At 43.4% G+C, this 21,550-nt stretch overlaps 1 protein-coding gene across 4 annotated transcripts in view; it reads right to left on the reverse strand.

Moving 5' to 3' along the window:
- The window catches only part of AGK (acylglycerol kinase), a 130,086-nt gene that overhangs the window by 55,174 nt on the left and 53,362 nt on the right, over positions 1-21,550 (reverse strand). For 3 of the 4 annotated variants that reach the window (XM_073621828.1, XM_073621829.1, XM_073621831.1), the window contains one exon: positions 13,677-13,752. In XM_073621828.1, the coding sequence (XP_073477929.1) occupies positions 13,677-13,752 (76 nt within the window). Of the gene's footprint in view, positions 1-13,672; positions 13,753-21,550 lie in introns of all 4 variants that reach the window. The other variant, XM_073621830.1, reaches the window with a different exon arrangement.

Raw genomic sequence — 21,550 nt, forward strand, 5'->3', positions numbered from 1 at the left:
ATGGCACTGTAATTATTTAAATTAAAAAAAAACATCTAAAATCTATATACAGCTGTCACATGACCCAGCTCTTTCCCAGCCTGTCTGCAGGAAAACATAAGCAGAAGGAGCTTCTAGTCCTCTGCTGCTGGTCACATGTTCAAAATAAAATAAAAAACAGCCTTTGGGATACAGAGTAAAAATAATATCAATAAACTGTTTTAAATTGTCATACAAATATATATTTGAAATCAAATTTTTATTATTTTTGGCAATAAAATGGTGTTGGCCGATTTCTGATCACATCCTGTGTCACACCCCTCCAGCTTGTGTCTTAGAATAAGAGGGAAGTGAAGCCATCATTAATCTACATGCAATATCTCATCCCCATTGTGTATAGCTGGTTAGTGAGGAGGGAAGGCATGGGCTGTCAATTACAACTGTGTATACGCCCACATGTGTGACTCTATAGTCACATGGCCTGCTCAGATGTGATAGGAAGAAAATGCTCAACATAGAAATTCACTGAAAACTGAGCATGTGCAAAGTTGACACCACAGCTGCAAAATCTCTAGCTGAATCAGGGACATGAACAGAAGATAAAGATAGGGAGCAGCAGGATCAACCATTTTTTTACAGAATACAGAAAATGAATTTCATAGTGACTGAGGGAGTATGAACAGCATGTAATACAGTATTTATTGATAGTTTTTTTATGAAGTGAGTTAAGTGACACTTTAAAGAGTTCTTAACATCAAAGTAGCAGAGGTGGGCTTCCCAATTATATTATCACTGTCACTTGCTGTCCTGCAGCCACTGTGCTGGGAGTGCTAAGTGGGCATACCTTCAGCACAAAATAGCAGGGCCAGGACTATGCATATTAATGGCAACCCGGAATTAAAGCCCACCACCATTTGCTACATATGTGTCCGTACAGTCAGCATTAAGGGGTTAGTTTGATTAAACTTTAAAAAAAAAAAAATATCATGAAAGTTTTTGATACAAAGAAAATTAGTATGTCCGGAGGAACTTGGGAAGTTTATAACTTTTGGGTTGTACTGCCACCTGCATGAGGACTGGACAATGAAAATCAAACAAACTGTAGGCCAGCCCAGGATAACCACTACCAGCATGACTCAGTTTTGTAGCAAAGCAGTACAGAGAGCATGATCAAAAACAGAGGTGTAGGACATGGATGTGGAGACCCTCATAAATTTAGAAGCTTAGGACTGCAAGCGATACAGGGTGCCGTGAAGAGGCCTTGCAGCTTACGCATGCGTTTGCAAATGTGTGCTAACTAAAATGAATACTATTGGACAGGTTAATTCAGTTGGTATGTAGACTGGTTGGCGAGTTGAGCTGGGAATTTTCTCTGGTTTTGTCTTTCATGCGTGTGCCCTTCCATGTGCTCCTTGCTGTGAAGGTGGGGGAAGGGGCCATCTCTTTGTCACTGGAGTAAATTTGGTCAGGGGATACACTTTGCTGCCATTGTGCTATGTGTCCAATGTGCCCCTGTGCCTTTAAGGAGGATTGGGCTACCTCCAGGCCCACCTGCCCCTTATCTATCCATTAGAATACATGTGCTTCCATTGTGGAAACCCTCATAAATTTAGAAGGTTAGGACTGCAAGCAATACATGGTGCCGTGGAGAGGCCTTGCATTTTACGCATGCGTTTGCAAATGTGTGCAAACTAAACCCCTGTTTTTAACGCATACTGTTGGACAGGTTAATTTTGTTGGTAAGCAGACTGGTGAGTTAAGCTAGGAATTTTCTCTGGTTTTGTCTTTCATGCATGTGCCCTTCCATGTGCTCCTTGCTGTGAAGTCCAGTTATAGGTGGGGGCAGGGGCCATCTTTTTGTTGTAGGACATGGGTTCCTCAACTGATTCCAAGAAAGGGATTTTGCAGTGAGTACAATAATTTAGTTTTCGTTCTCATTCATTGAGGGGCACAAAAAGCCACGAATTCTCAAAATATTGCTGCCAAGTTTATACGAGTCGTTAAGCGAGTCGTATATTATACCCGACCTGCTGTGCCTGTGGGCCACCACCGACTGCCACTTTTGTCTTTTTTGCTCTAGAAAGGGCCATGTGAATGCATTTGGACATGTTATTATGATAATCTATTTTGAAATGTTTTAAATATGTATATCTAATATATATTTCTTTAGATAGGTAATGAGGCATTTTTGTGAATCGACTTGCTATTCTTGAAGTTATGTACAACAATTTATATTTTCTCACCATTGAAGATGTAACCCCAATACGAGTTAGTAGTCTCTGTGTTTTGTTATATTGTTGTTTCTTTTAAAATGTTGTAAATAAAAAAAGTGTAATGAAATTTTAATATTTGTGTCATCCTGGTACCAGTAAAGTAATTTTCCTTGAGAAACAAAAAGCCATTGACCTTTGGGATGTCCAAAAGCAGTCCGACTGAAGGGTGGGCTAAACAGCACACAAATCACCAAAGGGCCAGGAAAACAGAAAATTAGGGACTGCCTGCAGCTCACAGAGCCGCACTAAGGACCTTATGCTAAAAGCTGGCATCAGATAAGGCTGCAAAGTCCACTTGGTAGAACATAGAAAAGATGTGACCAGGTGCCAGCCTTGCAAATCTGCTAAACAGGTGCCTGATACCAAAATGCAGAAGAACCATTCGCAGATCTAATAAAGTGTGCCTTGACAGGAAACGGTGGAATCTGATTCCTTGAGACCATATGCTTGAATGATGGCCTACTTGAGCCACATAGAGACGGTGGAATGAGAAGCTGGTGCACTCTTATGGGGTCGATCCCTCAGTCTTCCTGAAAAAAAGCAGTGGCTGAGAAATCTACTCTCAAAGCCCAAACCACATTCAAACAATGAAGGGAATTTCTTTTTTGGTGAACTAGAGCCAGAAGAACAATGTCCTGATTTAGGTGAAAGGCAAAAACTACCTTTAGGTAAGAAGGAAGTCCCGTGCATCAACACCACCTTATCCCTATGCAGAACCAAAAAGGGTCCCTTGAAAGATAAGGCTGCCAGTTCATACACTAGAAAGTAGTATAGTTTGGGACTATAAAGACAGCCATATTGTTCAAAGCTCCAGGATGTTTTTCCAGAGATAAGACCCCTCCGATGACCGGGTGCCCAGGACTCCTCCCCAGTCTGACAAACTTTTGTTGTGAGGATCCTCCAAAGAGAAGAGAAAACTTCCCTGATTCTAGAGCCAGATTCTTAGCCACCAGGCCAGGGACAGCCTGGTCTATGGTATCAGACCAGAGGTGGTCAACCTGAAAATTACAAAAAAGGTTTCAGGTGTGGCCCCAACACATCCAGAGGGCCGCACAGTAGCAGTGTTTTACAATGCATACTGAAGAAGTTGTAGTACAATGACCCCCAGCATTGATGTCAGTGGCAGTATTAATAACCTCCAATGCTGGTATCAGTGAAAGCAATAATAATCCCCAGCACCCTTAACGTTAACATTTCGTTGGTCTGTGACCATGAAATTTAACCCACCCCATTGGCGGTCAGTTGCAGTGAAATTTAAACCTCGATCCCCCCCGCCCCCAACTTTTTAGTAGCCACCAAACCAGACAAATGCAGGGGCTCTGAACCACGCACCTTCGCACTTCGAGGGAAACTGCACCAGCGGGACTCCGATCAGCATGTGGTGAAACACTGAATGAAAACAGCCCAAGTGTACGATATCCTAGGAAAAACTGCACCCCAGCTGCCAGTTTCCTTTCTCCTACAGGTATTATATACAGTACATGTACCCACAGGCTGAAAAACACACTGCTCTGCTTCTGCAAGATTCCTAACCTGCTTTACATGCAGCAATCCAAACTGGCAACTTAAAGACTATACAGCCCAAAGGACTCCTTCCCGCACTTTCACATCCAGCCTGCATGCCCCACTATGTCCACATTGGGAAGGGTGCGTGTTCCCGTGCATGCATCCACAGGGCCAGACATCCAAAAAGTCACTGGGAAGGGCAATTGCCCCTGTCCGAAGCTGGGACAGAGGAAGGCATGCTCCGGGAACACATAGTGGCGAGGGAGCGGCAGTAAAAACCGAGGCACTACCAGCAAGTTGAAGTTGGGCATAACAGACCAGCCTCACAGATCATGAGCCAGGAACCAGCACAATCTAGTGGGTAGACAAAAAAAGGACAGGCAGCATTAACAGGAGCAAATGTCTTAAGACCAAGGCTACCTGGGACATACCACTCAGGATTCAGTTACAGAAACCAGGATCCAATCTTCAATCATCATGGCGGGTAAGGTCTAGCCAGACTCACAGGGACTCGATCACCCTTTTTCAGGGGTGGCTGAGCCGAGTAAAATTCAATACATTACATTTTTGTTTTTGAGTTTAATATTGCTTCAAATGTTATTTGAATGCATAACCAATCAATGGCGACTGTAGTATCAGGAAGAATTCTTAAACGTAAGGGGTTCCTTGCCGTTTACTGTTAGGGTAGTAAAGATATGGAACTCTCTTCCACAGTTAATAGTATCAGCCGAGATTGCAGATAACTTAAAAAGAAAACTGTTACACGTGTCTCTCAGCGAACACAATATACAAGGATATAGGAATTCCTAGCAACATAAACACACACACACACACACACACACACTGAAATGCTGATAGCAGTTCCCTGACATGGTCATCTTCAACCTGGTTTTTGAAATCTTGTGTCCTGACCCAGCAGGACTGGAGATTGTGGCAATAGCCTTGAAGTGACCTTCAGACACTGTTTCACAAAGGGCACTTTCCAAACTCTGTTCTTTTAAGAGTTAGCCACAGAGCGCTTTCAGGGTCCAGAGCCACGGTCATTGCATCAGCACTTGCACGGTTTCTGAAGACTCTTTTGGGTTGAAGATTTACCTTGGTCTCTGGGTGCCTTTATTCCCCATTCATGGATGGAGGTTGCTGTGTAACAAAAGCTAATGTTATCTGCTGGATGGCATGCCTGCCTGCTCTGCACCCTCTTTCCTGCCATACAGCATCAAGGAAACATCTCCATGCTGCTGCTCCTGCTTGCAAAGAGCCAGAAGGTATTTTGATTATTGATCCATTCCTTCTGCCTGTCTACAGTAAACTTGGTCACCTCTGGCCACCTAACCCTTACCGGCCAACAGATGTCTGGGTTTTGTGAGTACTTGAGGGGGAAGTCAAGGGCTTATCCTGAGCTGGCTTCAATTTTGGTATTTTGGCAGTGTCCAATCCTTCTGTAGGCAGCAACATAACCCAAAGCATCTTTCAGCAGCTGCCTACATGAACTCAATCCAGCAGCAGCTGCAAATCATTTCTCAAGGTGGGCTCCTAGATGGTGACAATGGCAGAGCATACCTGTGTAGTCCACAGTTTGTAATAGTGGCTTATTTGGGTGGATTTACTAAGGCAAAAAACTGTGCACTTTGCAAGTATAGTTGCACTCCGCAAGCGCACTCATTTTCCCCAGTGTTTAGTAAATGTGGTAAAGCTCTGCTGATTTCCATCATTAACCACTAGAGATCCGCGCTACAGCCGAATGATGGCTACAGCATGGACCTGCTTTGCCGGGACGTCTATTGACGTAGTCCCGTGCACGAGCGGCCTGCGCGCCCCCTGCAGGGCGAGCGGCGCGCTCTGATCAGCGAGTCTATGAGATTCCGACCCCTTACCACATGATCAGCTGTCAGCCAATGACAGCTGATCATGTGACATCAACAGAGCAGGTAATCGGCTATTTTTTCTCCTCGCGCTGACAGCGTGAGGAGGAAAAAAAAAAGACGATCACCGGTGGCTGTGAGGGGGACATCAGTCCCTCTCACGGCGAGCGCCACCAGATCCTTAGTGCCCACCTATGCCCTCTGCCAGTGCCACCTAGCAATGCCTATCAGTACCGCCCATCAGTGCCTATCAGTGCCGCCCATCAGTGTATCAGTGCCGCCCATCAGTGCCGCCTTAACTGTGTCTATCAGTGCCGCCTTAACTGTGTCTATCAGTGCCGCCTTAACTGTGCCTATCAACGCCGCCTTAACTGTGCCTATCCGTGCCCATTAGTGCCGCCTTAACTGTGCCCATCAGTGCCGCCTTAACTGTGCCCATCAGTGCCGCCTTAACTGTGCCTATCAGTGCCGCCTTAACTGTGCCTATCAGTGCCGCCTTAACTGTGCCTATCAGTGCCGCCTTAACTGTGCCTATCAGTGCCGCCTTAACTGTGCCTATCAGTGCCGCCTTAACTGTGCCTATCAGTGCCGCCTTAACTGTGCCTATCCGTGCCCATCAGTGCAGCCTATCAGTGCCCACCAGTGCCGCCTCATCAGCGCCTATCAATGAAGGAGAAAAATTACTTGTTTGCAAAATTTTATAACAAACTTTGAAACATGATTTTTTTTTTTTTTTTTTTTAATTTTCCATCTTTTTTTGTTTATCAAAAAATAAAAATCCCAGCTGTGATTAAATACCACAAAGAAATTTGTGGGAAAAAATGATAAAAATTTCATTTGGGTACAGTGTTGTATGACCTCGCAATTGTCGTTCAAAGCGCGACAGCGCTGAAAGCTAAAAATTGGTCTGGGCAGGAGGGAGGTTTAAGTGCCCAGTAAGCAAGTGGTTAAATCATGTACAAGCAAATATCTGACCCTGGGGATTTTATTGCCCGTTGTGAGGGCAAAATAATTGGTGGGAAGAGTGAATGCACAAGGTGACAGTGCCTCTTAATGAGCCTATGGTCAATGTATAGAGCTCTTGGCAAGAGATATTTCTAGCACATGAAAGCCAGCATTTTAAAAATTTAATCTAAAATCAAGCCGACAGGCTTTGTCCCCCTTTTCAATTCTAAGCCAAAGAAATATGCAGCAGACAAAAGCCATTGTTTCCACACTTGCACTGTGTCTTCAATGAGTCTTTCTGAACACTGTCACCGCTATTTATATATCATAATCAAGAATCTGCCAGCTGAAAATAGTTTGACGGCAATTAGCAGGCGCAGTGATAATCACTGCTCCTCGCTCTGACCTGTCACAGCATTTCAGGAAGACGATCCAAAGATAACATGTAAGGACACCTGTATGCTGCAATGTAGGAGAGGCTGGAAACAAACTTAGTAGCTCACTAGTGAACATCTGAAAACCAGCCCTGTTGATGAGTATTCGCAGCGCACCATAACTCTCAGTGAGAGTGGACAGCGATGGTTTTACACTCATCCATTCGCTGAACAAAGTGAAAGACAGTGGTATGTCATAGGCGTGCAGTGAAGCTGGAAAGAATAACTAATGCGATTCTTTCTTTTGCCAATTCAGAGAAAAGTGAAAGGGTCATTTAGCATGTCGCATGCCGAGCAGCAGTACTCACCTTTCCACACTCCACATGCTTCATTCAGGATACAGAAAAGGAAGTCCAGTGGCCCCGGTTGCTAAACAGAGTAGTTGATGCTTTTTAATGTGATTGGTTGTCATGTAGGAAAAATGCACCAAAAACAAATGTACATGTGTTTTTCATGCTATTTCATTGAATTCTATGGGGACAAGAGCACACCTTGCTGCATGTGAAAAAAAGTCCTTGCACTTTTCCAAAAAACGCACCGGTGGAAACTGTACAGATGTGAATGTGAGTGTTAGTAACTAATGTTAAATGGACTGTAGTGCTTGTGAACCTTGCATAATGCCGGCCACAGACTGTTCGAATCTCGGGCCGGTTCAGCAGGAACCAGCTGAGATTCGAACTGTGTATGGGTGGGCTAAATGTACCCAGTTAGTTGATTAATCGATCAACTTGGGTACAACCAGGCTGCCGAATTTGTCTGCGATTATCGTTAGCGGTTGGCATAGCCGCTAGCAATAATCACTGTGTTCTCTCGGCGGGGGTGTCTTCTCCTCCTCCCCCTCTGCCAGGAGAAGACAATTGCTCGGCATAAGGGATCCCCTCATCAACACTGTCTGTGTTGATGGGGCAATTCAGAAAATGTCATTACTGCAACCCGTGGCTGCAGGAAAGAAATTTGCACCGGGTATGGCTTGCCTAAGCCTTCCCAGCAGTCCTCTGCTGCTCTTTGTGTTTGATAGTTTAAAAAAATAACAGCTCTAAGATTCCTGTTTTTAAAATGCAGCATTCCCCAAAACGCTTTTGGCAGGGAGCTGTAAGACTCGGTTCACATATACGCGGTGCGGAAAACACAGTGAATCTTGTGCGTTTTCTGCACTGCATTGAAATCACACGACGTTCATGTGAACCGCAGGAGGTGTCGATTTCAAGTTTAAACGACACCTCAAAAGGCTCAGAAAATGCAGTGCAACAGACAGAATCGAATCGTATAGATGTGAACACCCATGCAATCCGATTTCAGTGCGCAAAACAAAAAGGTCCTGCACCCTTTTTTGGTGCAGATGTGGTGCGATTTGAGCCATACAAATGAATGGCTAAACTCTCACCGCACAGACATCGCATGTGATTTGAAGAGGAATATGGTGCGATTCCTATCCAAATCACATGTGGTGTCCTGCACTGTACATATATGAGAACCCAACCTAAGCGTTTCAAGTAATTTGTGGCTGCTGAAGTTAAAAAAATCTACTGCAGTAACTGCTGATTTTACAACTGTTCTATCATGTAAAAAATAAATTCAGACGAATGAAGCAAGTTACCTGTGTCAAGAGTGCAGCGTTATGCACAACTCTAACTTTCACTCAGCCCTGTTTAGAGTACTGAAATCACAGTGGGTCACACGCACTCCAGCTCCTCCATTCGCTAAATGCTTTTCAATAAATGCAAGGCATTCTGTGATTGAAGGGAGATTTTGATGTTCATCTACTCTCTTGCAGTTTCTGTACAGCAGAGCTAATACTCGGAGCAGAGAAGCAGCACAGAGACAAATCAGTTGTACTGCACTTCATAGGAGAAAGCAGAATGACAGAGCGATGACCTCATAAGTCTGCTGCTTCTCCATTAATTGTTCAGTCGCAGGGTGAGGAGGGACAATACCTGTAAGTGTTACTTCACTGCAGCAGAGAAATTCAGGTCTCTTGCCCTGTCAGACAGGGTTGTGTTGTGTGTCAGAATTGTGTAAATACCAAGACAGAGATGGATGGACAGAAATACAAATCCTTTGGCGAGTAAAATAGCTCCCATTAATTACATTTCACCTTTGTTTTTAGCCATTTGTTTAGAGCTCAACTGTAAAGCGGTATTTAGCTCCGGTTCACACCTGTGTGACTTGTCATGCGATTTGGACCTGCCAAAATCACATGACAAGTCGCATCCTGTTGTCGGCAATGGAACGGTTCGAATCGGTGCGACACCGGACTTTGCGGTGCTGCACTGATTTGAAAAAGATGTTCCTGCACTATTTTTAGGCAATTTTAGGCGCGACTTGTGTAGACATCTGTGCATGAAGTTGCACAGATGTCAGCCAAGTCACACGATTTCAAAGCTACATTCAGTGCGAACAGAGGCTAAACCCCCCAAAAAATTAATAGATTGCAGCTTACCAATCATTAGATGTAGTGGCTGCATTAGTTTTCTTTTATTAGGCTTTTTACCCCTCTGTTTTCACCTTGTGATCCGGTCAATAACACACCTCCTGTATTAGATGGAGCACAGGGGCACCTTTGGACAGCGGCACTGTCAGTCTGGGAGGAGGGAAGTGATAGATATACTAGCCGATTTATAGACACTAACAAAATTAAACCAAACTCCAGCTCACACTGCAGTTACAGCAACTGTTTTTTTCTCTTGGGATAAAGGTTTTACAAGAATAAAAGATGATCATTGTAAGCACAACTGTCAATGGTAAATGGTTTGACTAAACCCTGTAACGGATATTTCTGCAGGAGAGCGTGTTCTGTTGAAAAACAACAGACTTCCTTGCAGGATCACCAGGTGAAAATAAAGGAAAGGAAGCGTAAAAAAGTAAACAAATACAAAGACCACATCTAAAAATTGGTAACCTGCAATATAATAAATGTTTGCTTTTGGGTTTAATACCATTTTAAAGGTAAAAAGATTAGGTGGCCCCTGCAATTACCTGGTGGTCATGTATATTTACTGACGCATGGTCTGTCTGTCTGTGGTCAGCACACTATGGAGTAGGCTAGACACAGTTAAACTTGCCCGTTCTCTTCCAACTCCGCAGTCTTCTCTGCTTAACATTCACAGCAGCCACGTAGAAAGCATCTTCTAATTTTGGAGCAGGGAGGCTGCTCCAAACTGCTCTAATTAATCCGCAACACTTGATTGCATTTTCAATTCCACCTCCTCTCCCAGCCTTCATCTTGCAATTTTCTTTGGTGACTTGAAAAGCGAAGTCCGTAGACTCTACGGTGACCTACAAAACGGCTGGCAATCAAGGGGGCTTAAGCGATATATGAAAAAAAAAAAAAAGCTTACCCAGGTGAGGGTCGGCACTACTGAACACAAAAGACACTCAGTGATGCAGTCTTAATCCTTTTTAAAAAGTCAGCTGTTTGAAAGGATTCACAGAGCTTATTATCAAGTGTTTAAAGCAGACGTTTAATCTGCTTATATTTAGCCTTCCCTGGTTGGCCCCCCTGTCAACATGCTAATGAAATTTTTAAATAAAAACTTTGTTTTCATTACATACCCCATTTTAGAATGGTTGTTTTTACCACTGGGTCACTGTGTTTCTCTATGCATCGCGGGCAGATCATGGCTGATAGGAGGGGCCAGCAGGGTTCTGAACATTGTTTCCTGGAAAAATTACAGACTCAGTACTCCTCATGAGCTCTCAGCCCTGAGCTGGTTCTTGGGAGGAGTTATGCAAATAACAAAACGCATTGATAGGTAGATGTCAGTCTGCAGTTATGCGAGTTCCTAGACATGTAGAACGCCCTAGGTAAACACCCTAGAGTTAAAGTGAGACGATTTTGCCACGTGATAAATCTCGCTGCAATTGCAATGCTTGCTGCTCAAAAAGGAACATGAGCTTCTTTTGGGCGACAGCGTCGCATATTGTGACTTGCCACGATTACAGCGCGATTAATCATGCGACAATCGTGGCAGAATCACAGCACGATTGGGGTGCCATTAAAAATAATTGCATCGCAAACGCGTCCCGTGTTTTGCAGCCATTTGAAATCTCGGGGTGGAATCGTGGCGATTCTGCCTGCGATCATGTGTGAATGCAGCCTAAGTGATCACATTCCTTCTGCTCCCACTGTTCTCAGCTGCATAACAGCTGGGGGGAGGAGAAGCAACAGCACACTGAGTTTCTCAACGATAGGCTGTGCAGTGGGGGTGTGTCAGGACAAGTCTAATCATTGGAGGAAAGCAAACCTAGAGAACGGCCCGTAGTGAGATCCCCTTAGTGTGGTCGGTTTTTAATAGGAAAGCAGAGGAACTGGCAGGAACACCAGGGATTTCACACTATAGATAGAGAACAGGATATTTTCTCATACAAGTACATGGTACAGTAGGCACATATCAGGAATATGGAATGTTGGGGTAACAAACACTTTAAACAGGAGGTCCAGCCTGGGTAAAAATAAATTGAAAAAGTCAGCAACTACAAATACTGTAGCTGCTGACTTTTAATATTAGGGCACTTACCTGTCCAGGGAGCCTGCAATGTCAGCACCCCAGCCGATCTTCGGATCGACTCCCGAGGGCTGCCGCCACCATTTCTGGTAAGAAAACCAGGCAGTGAAGCCTTTTCAACATCACTCTTGGTTCCCTACTGCGCGTGCGCGATGCGCTATTTGGCCCGGCGGTAGGGGAAGGAGGAACTCCTGGGAGATGCGGCCCATCTCCGGAAGTGGGGAAGGGGACCTGTCAAAAACAGGTCCCTGCCCCCCGGAAAGGTGCCAAATGTGGCACCGGGGGGGGCGTATAAGCGAGAATTCCACTCTGGGCACCAGTCCTCAGGAAGGATGTGCTGGAACTGGAGAGAGTTCAGAGAAGGGCAACAAAACTAATAAAGGGTCTGGAGGATATTAGTTATGAGGAAAGGTTATGAGCACTGAACTTGTTCTCTCTAGAGAGGAGACGCTTGAGAGGGGATATGATTTCAATGTACAAATACCATACTGGTGACCCCACAAAAGGGATAAAACGTTTCCGCAAAAGGGAATTTAATGACACATGGCCATTCACTAAAACTAGAAGGAAAGTGGTTTAACCCTAAACTGCGTAGAAGGTGCTTTACTGTAAGAGCGGCAAGGATGTGGAATTCTCTTACACAGGCAGTGGTTTCAGTGGGGAGTGTTGATAATTAAAAAAAACAATTAGATAAGCACCTGAACAACCACAACATACAGGAATATACAATGTAATACTGACATAAAATCACACATATAGGTTGGACTTGATGGACTTGTGTCTTTTATTCAACCTCGCCTACTATGTAACTTTTGGGTGGAACTACGCTTTAATTACTTACCGGGCAAACCTAAGGAAAAAGCTAGGGATGCCAAGTTCTATGTGCGGGCTGCATATGGAGATCTTTCGGAGAGGAGGATAGTTTTTACAGATAAAGACAGGTAAGCAATTTTAGGACTTTCCTGCTACTTCTTGAACATTGTTTCTATGTTTGCATGGAAAGGAATTCCGAATTTTTGAAAGTCTTATCAGTCATGGCTGGCCATAGGTTGTAATGGAATAAAAAGAAAAAAAAGAAAAAAAAAAGCACAGATAATAGTAAAATAACAAAAAGGCTTGTACAGCAAATATGTATGTTACATAAAAACATTATCTTTTTTTTCTTTAAGCCTTTTTTTAATTTTTTGACATCCTAAGGCAGATACTGTACTTTATCAACATTTGTTATGCTATATGCCTTTCAAGAAGCTGAAATGAATGACTGTAAGTGTCATAAATACGTTTCCCTCTCTACATATAAATGATGGAAACAGTTCCCTGCAGCCTTCCCATGAGTGGCTCAGGAAAACACATAAATCTGCTAGTTAGTGGTCTGTGAATGCTCATCCAAATGGAAGTGACTTTTAGACTTAATTCACAAATATGCCAATTGGATGCGTTTTGAACATCTAATTTGCCTGACATGTGAAATAACATTGCTTTCCATTGAAGCTGTTCACATATATGCGTGCATCTGCACTGCACATTTAAAAAGAGTCCTGTGCGTTTTATGAGCACTGCGGTGTGATTCAGATGCAAATTCCAGGCTGAGTTCTATGGGAAGGCTTCTGAATTGTAAATGTGTTCAGGATTCAGTTCAGAATTTCAGTACAGATTGTTCTGCCACTACAGAAGTCGATACCCTTTATCTACTATGTATTGGCACTGAAATTGCAGCTGTGACAAAAATCAGGTTAAGTATGTGGGCACCCCTCCAAATTACAGAGTTCAAGTGTTTACAGTGTTAATGTCACATAGACAATTTTGCACTTCCAACCTTGTAGTATTTTTTCAGGAAGACTCTTTTCTGACTCAGCATAAGGTCAGGGCTCTGAGCAGGCCACTCAAGTTACTCCATGTCAAAGTGGTCAACAATTGTCCTCTTGGCCAGCTGGCTTTGAACACAGGAGCACAGTCAGGTCGGAACAGAATAGGGCCTTCCCCAAACTGTTAACACAAGGCTGGAAGCATATAATTGCCCTAAAATCTCCTTGTATGCTATATTGTTACCTGTACCCTCACTGGAAACACCTGAACCCAATAACAACACATACTTTTGACCAAACACTTTGGTGTAATTCTCCCAAGAAAAAAAAAAAACGTGTTTATTTAAGAAGAGAGGTTAAAACTTGCCTTGACTATGGTGACATCTATTCCAGCCAGATGAAGGATCGGGGCTGCATTCTTCTCAAAAAGTGTCCTGGCCTTTCTAATAAAAAAACATATTTGTTAGTGCCACAAAAATACAGGTTCACAGTCAGAGGTCAGACTGGCTATATTAAAGTGTATCTAAAGTCAACATTTTTTGTTTTAGATAGACTGGTGGTAGGGGACTCAATTCTTAGAAGGACAGAGAGGGCAATCTGTCACAAAGACCTGAAGCGCCGAACTGTAAGCTGTCTACCAGGCGCTCGGGTTTGGCACATCACAGATCTGGTGGATAGATTACTGGTAGGGGCTGGGGAAGACCTGGCTGTCACGATGCATGTTGGTACCAATGACAAAGTCAGAGGCAGATGGAGTGTCCTAAAGAACGATTTTAGGGACTTAGGAGCTAAATTGAGGAAAGGGACCTCCAAGATAGTATTCTCAGGAACACTACCAGTACATCGAGCCACACCAGAAAGGCAGAGGGAGATTAGGGAAGTAAACAAGTGGCTGAGAAGCTGGTGTAGTAAGAAGAGATTCGAGTTCCTGAAGAACTGGACCGACTTCTCAGTCGGTCACCAGTTCTATAGAAGGGATGGACTGCACCTAAATGAGGAGGGTGCAGGTCTGCTGGGAGTGAAGATGGCCAAAAAGTTAGAGGGGCTTTTAAACTAGGCGATGGGGGGGGAGGGTTCAGAGGTAGAGATAGTCAGTGCGGAACATATTCCAGAGGGTAGTATTGGGGGCATTAGTGGTAGGTTGACTAAAGCACACAAACCCAAGGCAAGTATAGTAACAAGTCCTATTTGCAATCTTGGAACACCCAATAAGAGGACAGTATGCGACCGATCTAAACCACGTGGCATGTTCACCAATGCCAGGAGTCTGGCGGACAAGATGGGAGAACTAGAGGTACTGTTCGCACTCCGCGAACCGACATCCCCTACAAGCTGTATTGATCCTTCTTTGTAGCGTTTTTTAGTTTAGTTGACCCACTGGATGGGATCGTTTGTTTTTAGCTATATTTTTTAATAAAATTACTTTTAATTACTACACCATGGGAGCCTTGCTTTTTCCTATAAGCCCCGGTTCACACAGGGGCAGCACGACTTGCAGGTCGCCTCACCGAGGCAACCTGCACACGACTTCCACGGCGACTTGCAAAACGACTTCTGTATAGAAGTCTATTCAAGTCGCCCCAAGTCACCCCCAAAGTAGTACAGGAACCTTTTTCTAAGTCGGAGCGACTTGCGTCGCTCCTATTAGAACGGTTCCATTGTACAGAACTGGAGGCGACTTGTCAGGCGGCTAGGTCGCCTGACAAGTTGCCCCTGTGTGAACCGGCACATAGGATCCAGCCTTGGTTATCTGTTGAATAAACTCCTGGATATGGAGATTGCATGAACGGTTTGGATGCCTTGATCTGGTGGAGCGAGCTGCAGAGGCCCGATAGGCTACGGACGGACCATTGATACCATCTACGGTTACCTATACATGCCTACCACCCCTGCAGGGGTAACAGGAGCTGGTGAGTGGGGACCCAAAAGGGGGATCACACAAGTCACCTGAATTGCCAAGCACAAGAGTCACCAGATCGTTTCTGATCGTTTTGAACATTTGGCTATTTTGGAGCTTCACCATTCATATTAACACTGTTTTTGGGACTTTATTTTTCCTCTATATATATATACATATTTTTTCTTTGATGAACTTTTTTCTAATGAACTTTTGATGATTTTGGGAACCATTTATGGTCCATCATATTAATGGTTTTTAATCATTTTTATTCACAGGATCAGTGTTTTGGTCACGGTATATTTATGTTTTTTTTTATTTGGTTTGGCCACTTTTTATATACTATATGTGATTATGATTGGTTTATTTATCATTTCTTGCACAGTATTTTAGTATTATTTACTCAGTATTTTTTCTAATATTTACATAATCAGTTTTTTTGATCACGGTATATTTTTATATTGATCTGGTATGGTCACTTTTTACATACTATATGTGGGTATGATTGGTTTATTCATCACTTCTTGCACAGTATTCTAGCAATACTTACTTACTATGTGAGCACTATTACGGAGAGGGGGCACACACACTCCTTTTTTTGCAATATTAGGTAGTACGCTCCCCCCAGTATTCTGGGCAGTCCATCTACACCACCATTTAATGTTAACCCTTGCTCATCAGATAATAGGGTAGCACCATACACCCCACTCTTCTATTAATTACCCCCAAGCACCTTGTTGATGGGGACAAGGGCCTCATCCCCACAACCCTTGCCCAGTGGTGACCCCGCCCCCTCTGATGCCACAGGGACTTTCCCATGGCTTCCCCGTGGCGTCAGAGGGGGGCGGGGCCACCCGGTTACGTAAACGGGTAAACCCGCCCCCTCTGACTCCACGGGGAAGCCGTGGGAAAGTCCCCGTGGCGTCAGAGGGGGCAGGGTCACCAGGTGGCCCCGCCCTCAGTTATATAAGAACTGTCATCAGCGAAGAAGCGTCACACAGCCAGAGCCTCCCATAGAGGAGGATCGGTGGTGGATTTTTTTTTCCTTTCTCGGTCCGTCGCGGCGTGAAGAAGATGAATGGACATCGTGGGACATTTTTTTTTATTTTGGCGCAGGGTTCCCCTTAAAATACATACCAGACTTGAAGGGTCTGGTATGGATTTTGAGGGGGACCCCTACACCATTTTTAAAAAAAATTTGGCGCAGGGTTCCCCTTAATTTCCATATCAGACCCGAAGGGCCTGGTATGGAGATTTTAGGGGGACCCCTATGCAATTTTTAAAAAAATTTTGGTTTGGGGTTCCCCTTAATATTCATACCAGACCCAAAGGGCCTGGTAATGGATGGGGGGGGGGGGATCCCATGCTCTTTTTTTCAATGAGTTTTATCCATATTGCCAAGACCCGACAATTCATTACAGCCACGATCAGTCTTAAATGACATTTTTTCCTTTAGAAATGTCATTTTGCTGCGGTACTGTTCTAAACACGGGAAAAATGCGCCACTTTACCGGCATAATATAGACATCCCTCAGGCACGATGTTTAAAGGAATATTTAATTTTTATTGTTTCACATTAAGCATAAAAAAAAAAAAAAATCTCTGCTCCTGAAAAAACGTCTGTTTTTTAAAAACATTTTTGCATTGATACATGTCCCCTGGGGCAGGACCCAGGTCCCCAAACACTTTTTTTGACAATAACTTGCATATAAACCTTTAAAATGAGCACTTTTGATTATTCATGTTCGTGTCCCATAGACTTTAACGGTGTTTGTCTGTTCTGCCAAATTTTTTGCCTGTTCGTTATGTTCTGGTGCGAACCGAACCGGGGGGGGGGGGGGGGTTTCGGCTGATCCCTAGTCCTGACATGCTTTTTTTTTAATACAAGGGATGTTTACACTCCTTGTAATAGGAATAAAAGTGACACAATTTTTTTTTTAATTTAGTGTAAAAAAGGTATTTAAAAAAAAAAAAAAAAGTAAAATAAATAAGAAAAAAAAAAAAAAATTTAAACGCGCCACGTCCTGCCGAGCTCACGTGCAGAAGCGAACGCATACGTGAGTGGTGCCCACAGTTGAAAACAGTGTTCAAACCACACACGTGAGCTATCGCCACAATCGTTAGAGTGAGAGCAATAATGCTAACCCTAGACCTCCTCTGTAACTCAAAACATGTAACCTGTAGAATTTAAGGGTAAAAGGTTTGTCGCCATTCCACGAGCGGGCGCAATTTCGAAGCGTAACATGTTGGATATCAACTTACTCGGCGTAACATTATCTTTCACAATATAAATAAAAAAGTGGGCTAACTTTACTGTTGTCTTGTTTTTTTTTTAAAAGTACACTTTTTTGAATTAAATAAGTGCGCTTGTAAGACTGCTGCGCAAATACGGTGTGACAAAAATTATTGCAATGACTGCAATTTTATTCTCTAGGGTGTTAGGGAAAAAAAATGTATAATGTTTGGGGGTTCCAAGTAATGTACTATATACAAGATTTTAGTAAAGAAAACGGTATCATTAGCAGTAATCAGCATGGATTCATGAAGAATCGTTCTTGCCAAACCAATCTATTAACCTTCTATGAGGAGGTGAGTTGCCATCTAGATAAAGTAAGGCCCGTAGACGTGGTGTATCTGGATTTTTCAAAAGCATTTGACACAGTTCCCCATAAACGTTTACAAAGTAAAGTCCGTTGGCATGGACCATAGGGTGAGTATATGGATTGAAAACTGGCTACAAGGGCGACTTCAGAGGGAGGTGATAAATGGGGAGTAGTCGGAATGGTCAGGGGTGGAAAGTGGGGTCCCACAGGGTTCTGTGCTGGGACCAATCCTATTTAATTTCTTCATAAACAACCTGGAGGATAGGATAAACAGTTCAATCTCTGTATTTGCGGAAGATACTAAGCTAAGCAGGGTAATAACTTCTCCACAGGATGTGGAAACCTTGCATGAAGATCTGAACAAATGAATGGGGTGGGCAACTACATGGCAAACGAGGTTTAATGTGGAAAAAATGTAAAATAATGCATTTGGGTGGCAAAACAATGAATGCAATCTACTCACTGGGGGGAGAACCTCTGGGGGAATCTAGGATGGAAAAGGACCTGGAGGTCCTAGTAGATGACAGGCTCAGCAATGGCATGCAATGCCAAGCTGCTGCTAACAAAGCAAACAGAATATTGGCATGCATTAAAAAGGGAATTAACTCAAGAGATAAAGCGGTAATTCTCCCACTCTACAAGACTCTGGTCCGGCCGCACCTAGAGTATGCTGTCCAGTTCTGGGCACCAGTCCTCAGGAAGGATGTACTGGAAATGGAGATTAGTACAGAGAAGGGCAACAAATCTAATAAAAAGGGACTGGAGGGTATTAGTTATGAAGAAAGGTTGCAAGCACTGAACTTTTTCTCTCTGGAGAAGAGACGCTTGAGAGGGGATATGATTTCAATTAACAAATACCACACTGGTGACCCCACAATAAGGATAAAACTATTCAGTGGAAAGGAGTTTCATAAGACACGTGGCCACTCATTAAAATTAGAAGAAATTAGATTTAACCTTAAACTGCTCAGAGAGTTCTTTACTGCAAGAGCGGCAAGGATGTGGAATTCTCTTCCACAGGCGGTGGTTTCAGCGGGGAGCAGTGATAGTTTCAAAAAACTATTAGATAAGCACCTGGACGACCACAACATACAGGGATATACAATGTAATACTGACATATAAATCACACACATAGGTTGGATTTGATGGACTTGTGTCTTTTTTCAAGCTCACCTACTATGTAACTGGAGAAGTGTTGAATACCCTGTCCGGTTTTTATTGTTATTTGTATCTCGACAGCAGGAGTCAATTTCTCTAACTGTTCTGGTGATTATTGTTCCTGGGAGAGAAAGCGTTAGGAAATTCTAAATTTTAAAAGGTTGTCACCAGAACTGGAGGTTAAAAGGTAATGTTTCAATGGGGACACCTATTCTGGGGATATCTAAAAGAAAGTTTCGCCTCACTTTGAAGTGATTTAAAGTGGTTCTAAACTAAAGCCTTGTGGTTTTTCTTTAACCTTAATGCATTAAAGTAAAAAAAAAAAAAAAAAAAAAACCTTCTGTGCTGCAGGAGGCCCCCCTCCCAATTCTTACCTGAACCGATCCAGCAATGTGCACAAGAGCAGTGGCTCTTGCTGCCGTTTCCCTCCTCATTGGGCAGATTGATAGCAGTGGCAGCCATTGGCTCCTGCTGCGGACAATCAAATGCTGTGACAAGGGAGCGGGGGGGGGGGCAGGGCCCAGTAACCTGGTCTGTGTCAATAGATGCAGACTGGGGAGTGAGGTGAGCAACCAGGGGGGCCCCCAGGGAGGGGCCTGGAGCACCAGCAGGGGACCCCAAAAAAGAAGGATTGGTGCTGCTCTGTGCAAAGCTATTGCACAGAGCAGGTAAGTATGATATGTTTGTTATTTTACTGAAATAGCTGTACAGCGAGTTTCTGTCCACAAGAGAATCTGGTTTGCTTCCTTCATGGCATCCATGCTCCCTTGGTGGTCGATATATGCCATGATGACTGCATTGACTGCACCTGGATTTGGTGTCTCTTCAGAAGGGTGCCCAGTGATGCAGGGCCAATCTGACTGATCTAAGCTCCAGGATGTTAATAGGGAGCTTGGTTTCCTCTCTAGATCATGTTCCTTGAACAGTCAAGGATTAGAACACTCCTTCCTGGCTGATAGACCAGTATCTGCTGTAAGGCCTTTCCAGTGGTAGGGAAGGAAGGGCTTACCCATTGTTAGAATCCAATGCCAATAAACATTCAGAAGTACAAGGTAATTTAGTGATAAAATTGATTCATATCTGAAAAGAGCTCTATTCTGCTATGAGTCAATTTTATAATTTAAATTACCTTGGACTCTTGAAAGATGCAAACCCGATATTTTGTGGACAGAAACTCGCTGCGATTTCTGTGGTCCACATCCCAGGAGTGGACAATTAGCAGGTGGATTATATTAGACCGAGGATGATGGTCTCTTCATCCAGATGTGTTAGGATATGTTAAAATGGGCGATTCCGGATATAAACATCCTAGCCTCCAGCCATGACAGAGAAGAATTATATAAACGTATCTTTTGTCTGTGGCCATCAAGTACTAATTCTGGTTTATCAGAATTTTATGTTGTTTTATAGTATGTTGGTATTATCTTAATTATTATTTGGGGTAATGGTAAAGAAAGTGGTGTATTACTTCCATTTGGTAGTTTGATTTTCTGTTATTTTAATCTGTGTTTTATTGTTCTATGTTGTATTTTAATTGTATGGATGGTCCCAGTGTAATTTTAATTTGTTTTATCTAGTGCTATTGTGTTATTGGTAATTTTGTTGTGTCTTTGTATCTTGTTCTGTTCATTGTCATGAACAGTCTGTTCATTGTCATGAACATTGTCATGACAATGACAATTGTCATGAACATTGTCTGTTCATTCTGTTCATTAATCCCTTTGGGATTAATAAAGTATTCTATATTCAAAGTAATTTAATGATAAAAATTGATTCATAGCAAAACAGCGCTCTATTCTGTTATGAATCAGTTCTATGATTTAATTACCTTGGACTCCTGGATGTTTGTTTGGCATTCTCATTGGATTTTATGTGTGTGGATTCTCAACTCTAGGTACCTTCCCTTTTTCCTGACTGTGGTCCCGTTTTGTGGAGTGCTGCCAAACTGGGGCCAGTGTGCCCAGTGACAATTTCAGTGACCCTTTGGAAAAAGTCCAGATCCCTGTTTATTCTTGTGTTTCCCCACTGTTAGTGCTGAGGTGGTGATCAGTCAAGATAAGGAAGGTCTTGCTTGGCTGGATAGGAGCGATGGTAAGTCGAAGGAAAAAGCCTGGATTATTTTCATGCCAACAAAATGTTTTGAAGTTCTTGAACAGAATTGGGAAAAAGACCCTGCCTTGAAGGAGGCCACCATTAGACCTAAAACTTTCATGGAAAATCTCACTGTGGGATGTTCTCGAGCATGAGCACTTAGAATTTTTTTTTTTTTTCTGGAAGACAGACTTTTGCTTCGGATGTGTCCAGGACCAGACCAAAGTATTCCCAGCAAAGACAAGATTGGAGAGCAGATTTTAAATTTTTTCTTTAACCGCTTGTGGACCCACCCACTGTACATATACTGCGGCAGAGCGGCCGCCCTGTGCCAGGTCTCGTACTTAGTACGTGATTTGACAATGCCGCGTCTGGGGCACACGTGCTGCCGGCGACACGTTTCTGCTGTCAGCAGGGAAGGTATTGATCCTGTGTTCCTGTAAAGCATAGATCAATGCCTTGTCAAAGCACCTCCCACACAGTGAGAAAGT

This window comes from Aquarana catesbeiana, linkage group LG03 (assembly GCF_042186555.1).
Source record: "Aquarana catesbeiana isolate 2022-GZ linkage group LG03, ASM4218655v1, whole genome shotgun sequence".
Classification (NCBI taxonomy): domain Eukaryota; kingdom Metazoa; phylum Chordata; class Amphibia; order Anura; family Ranidae; genus Aquarana; species Aquarana catesbeiana.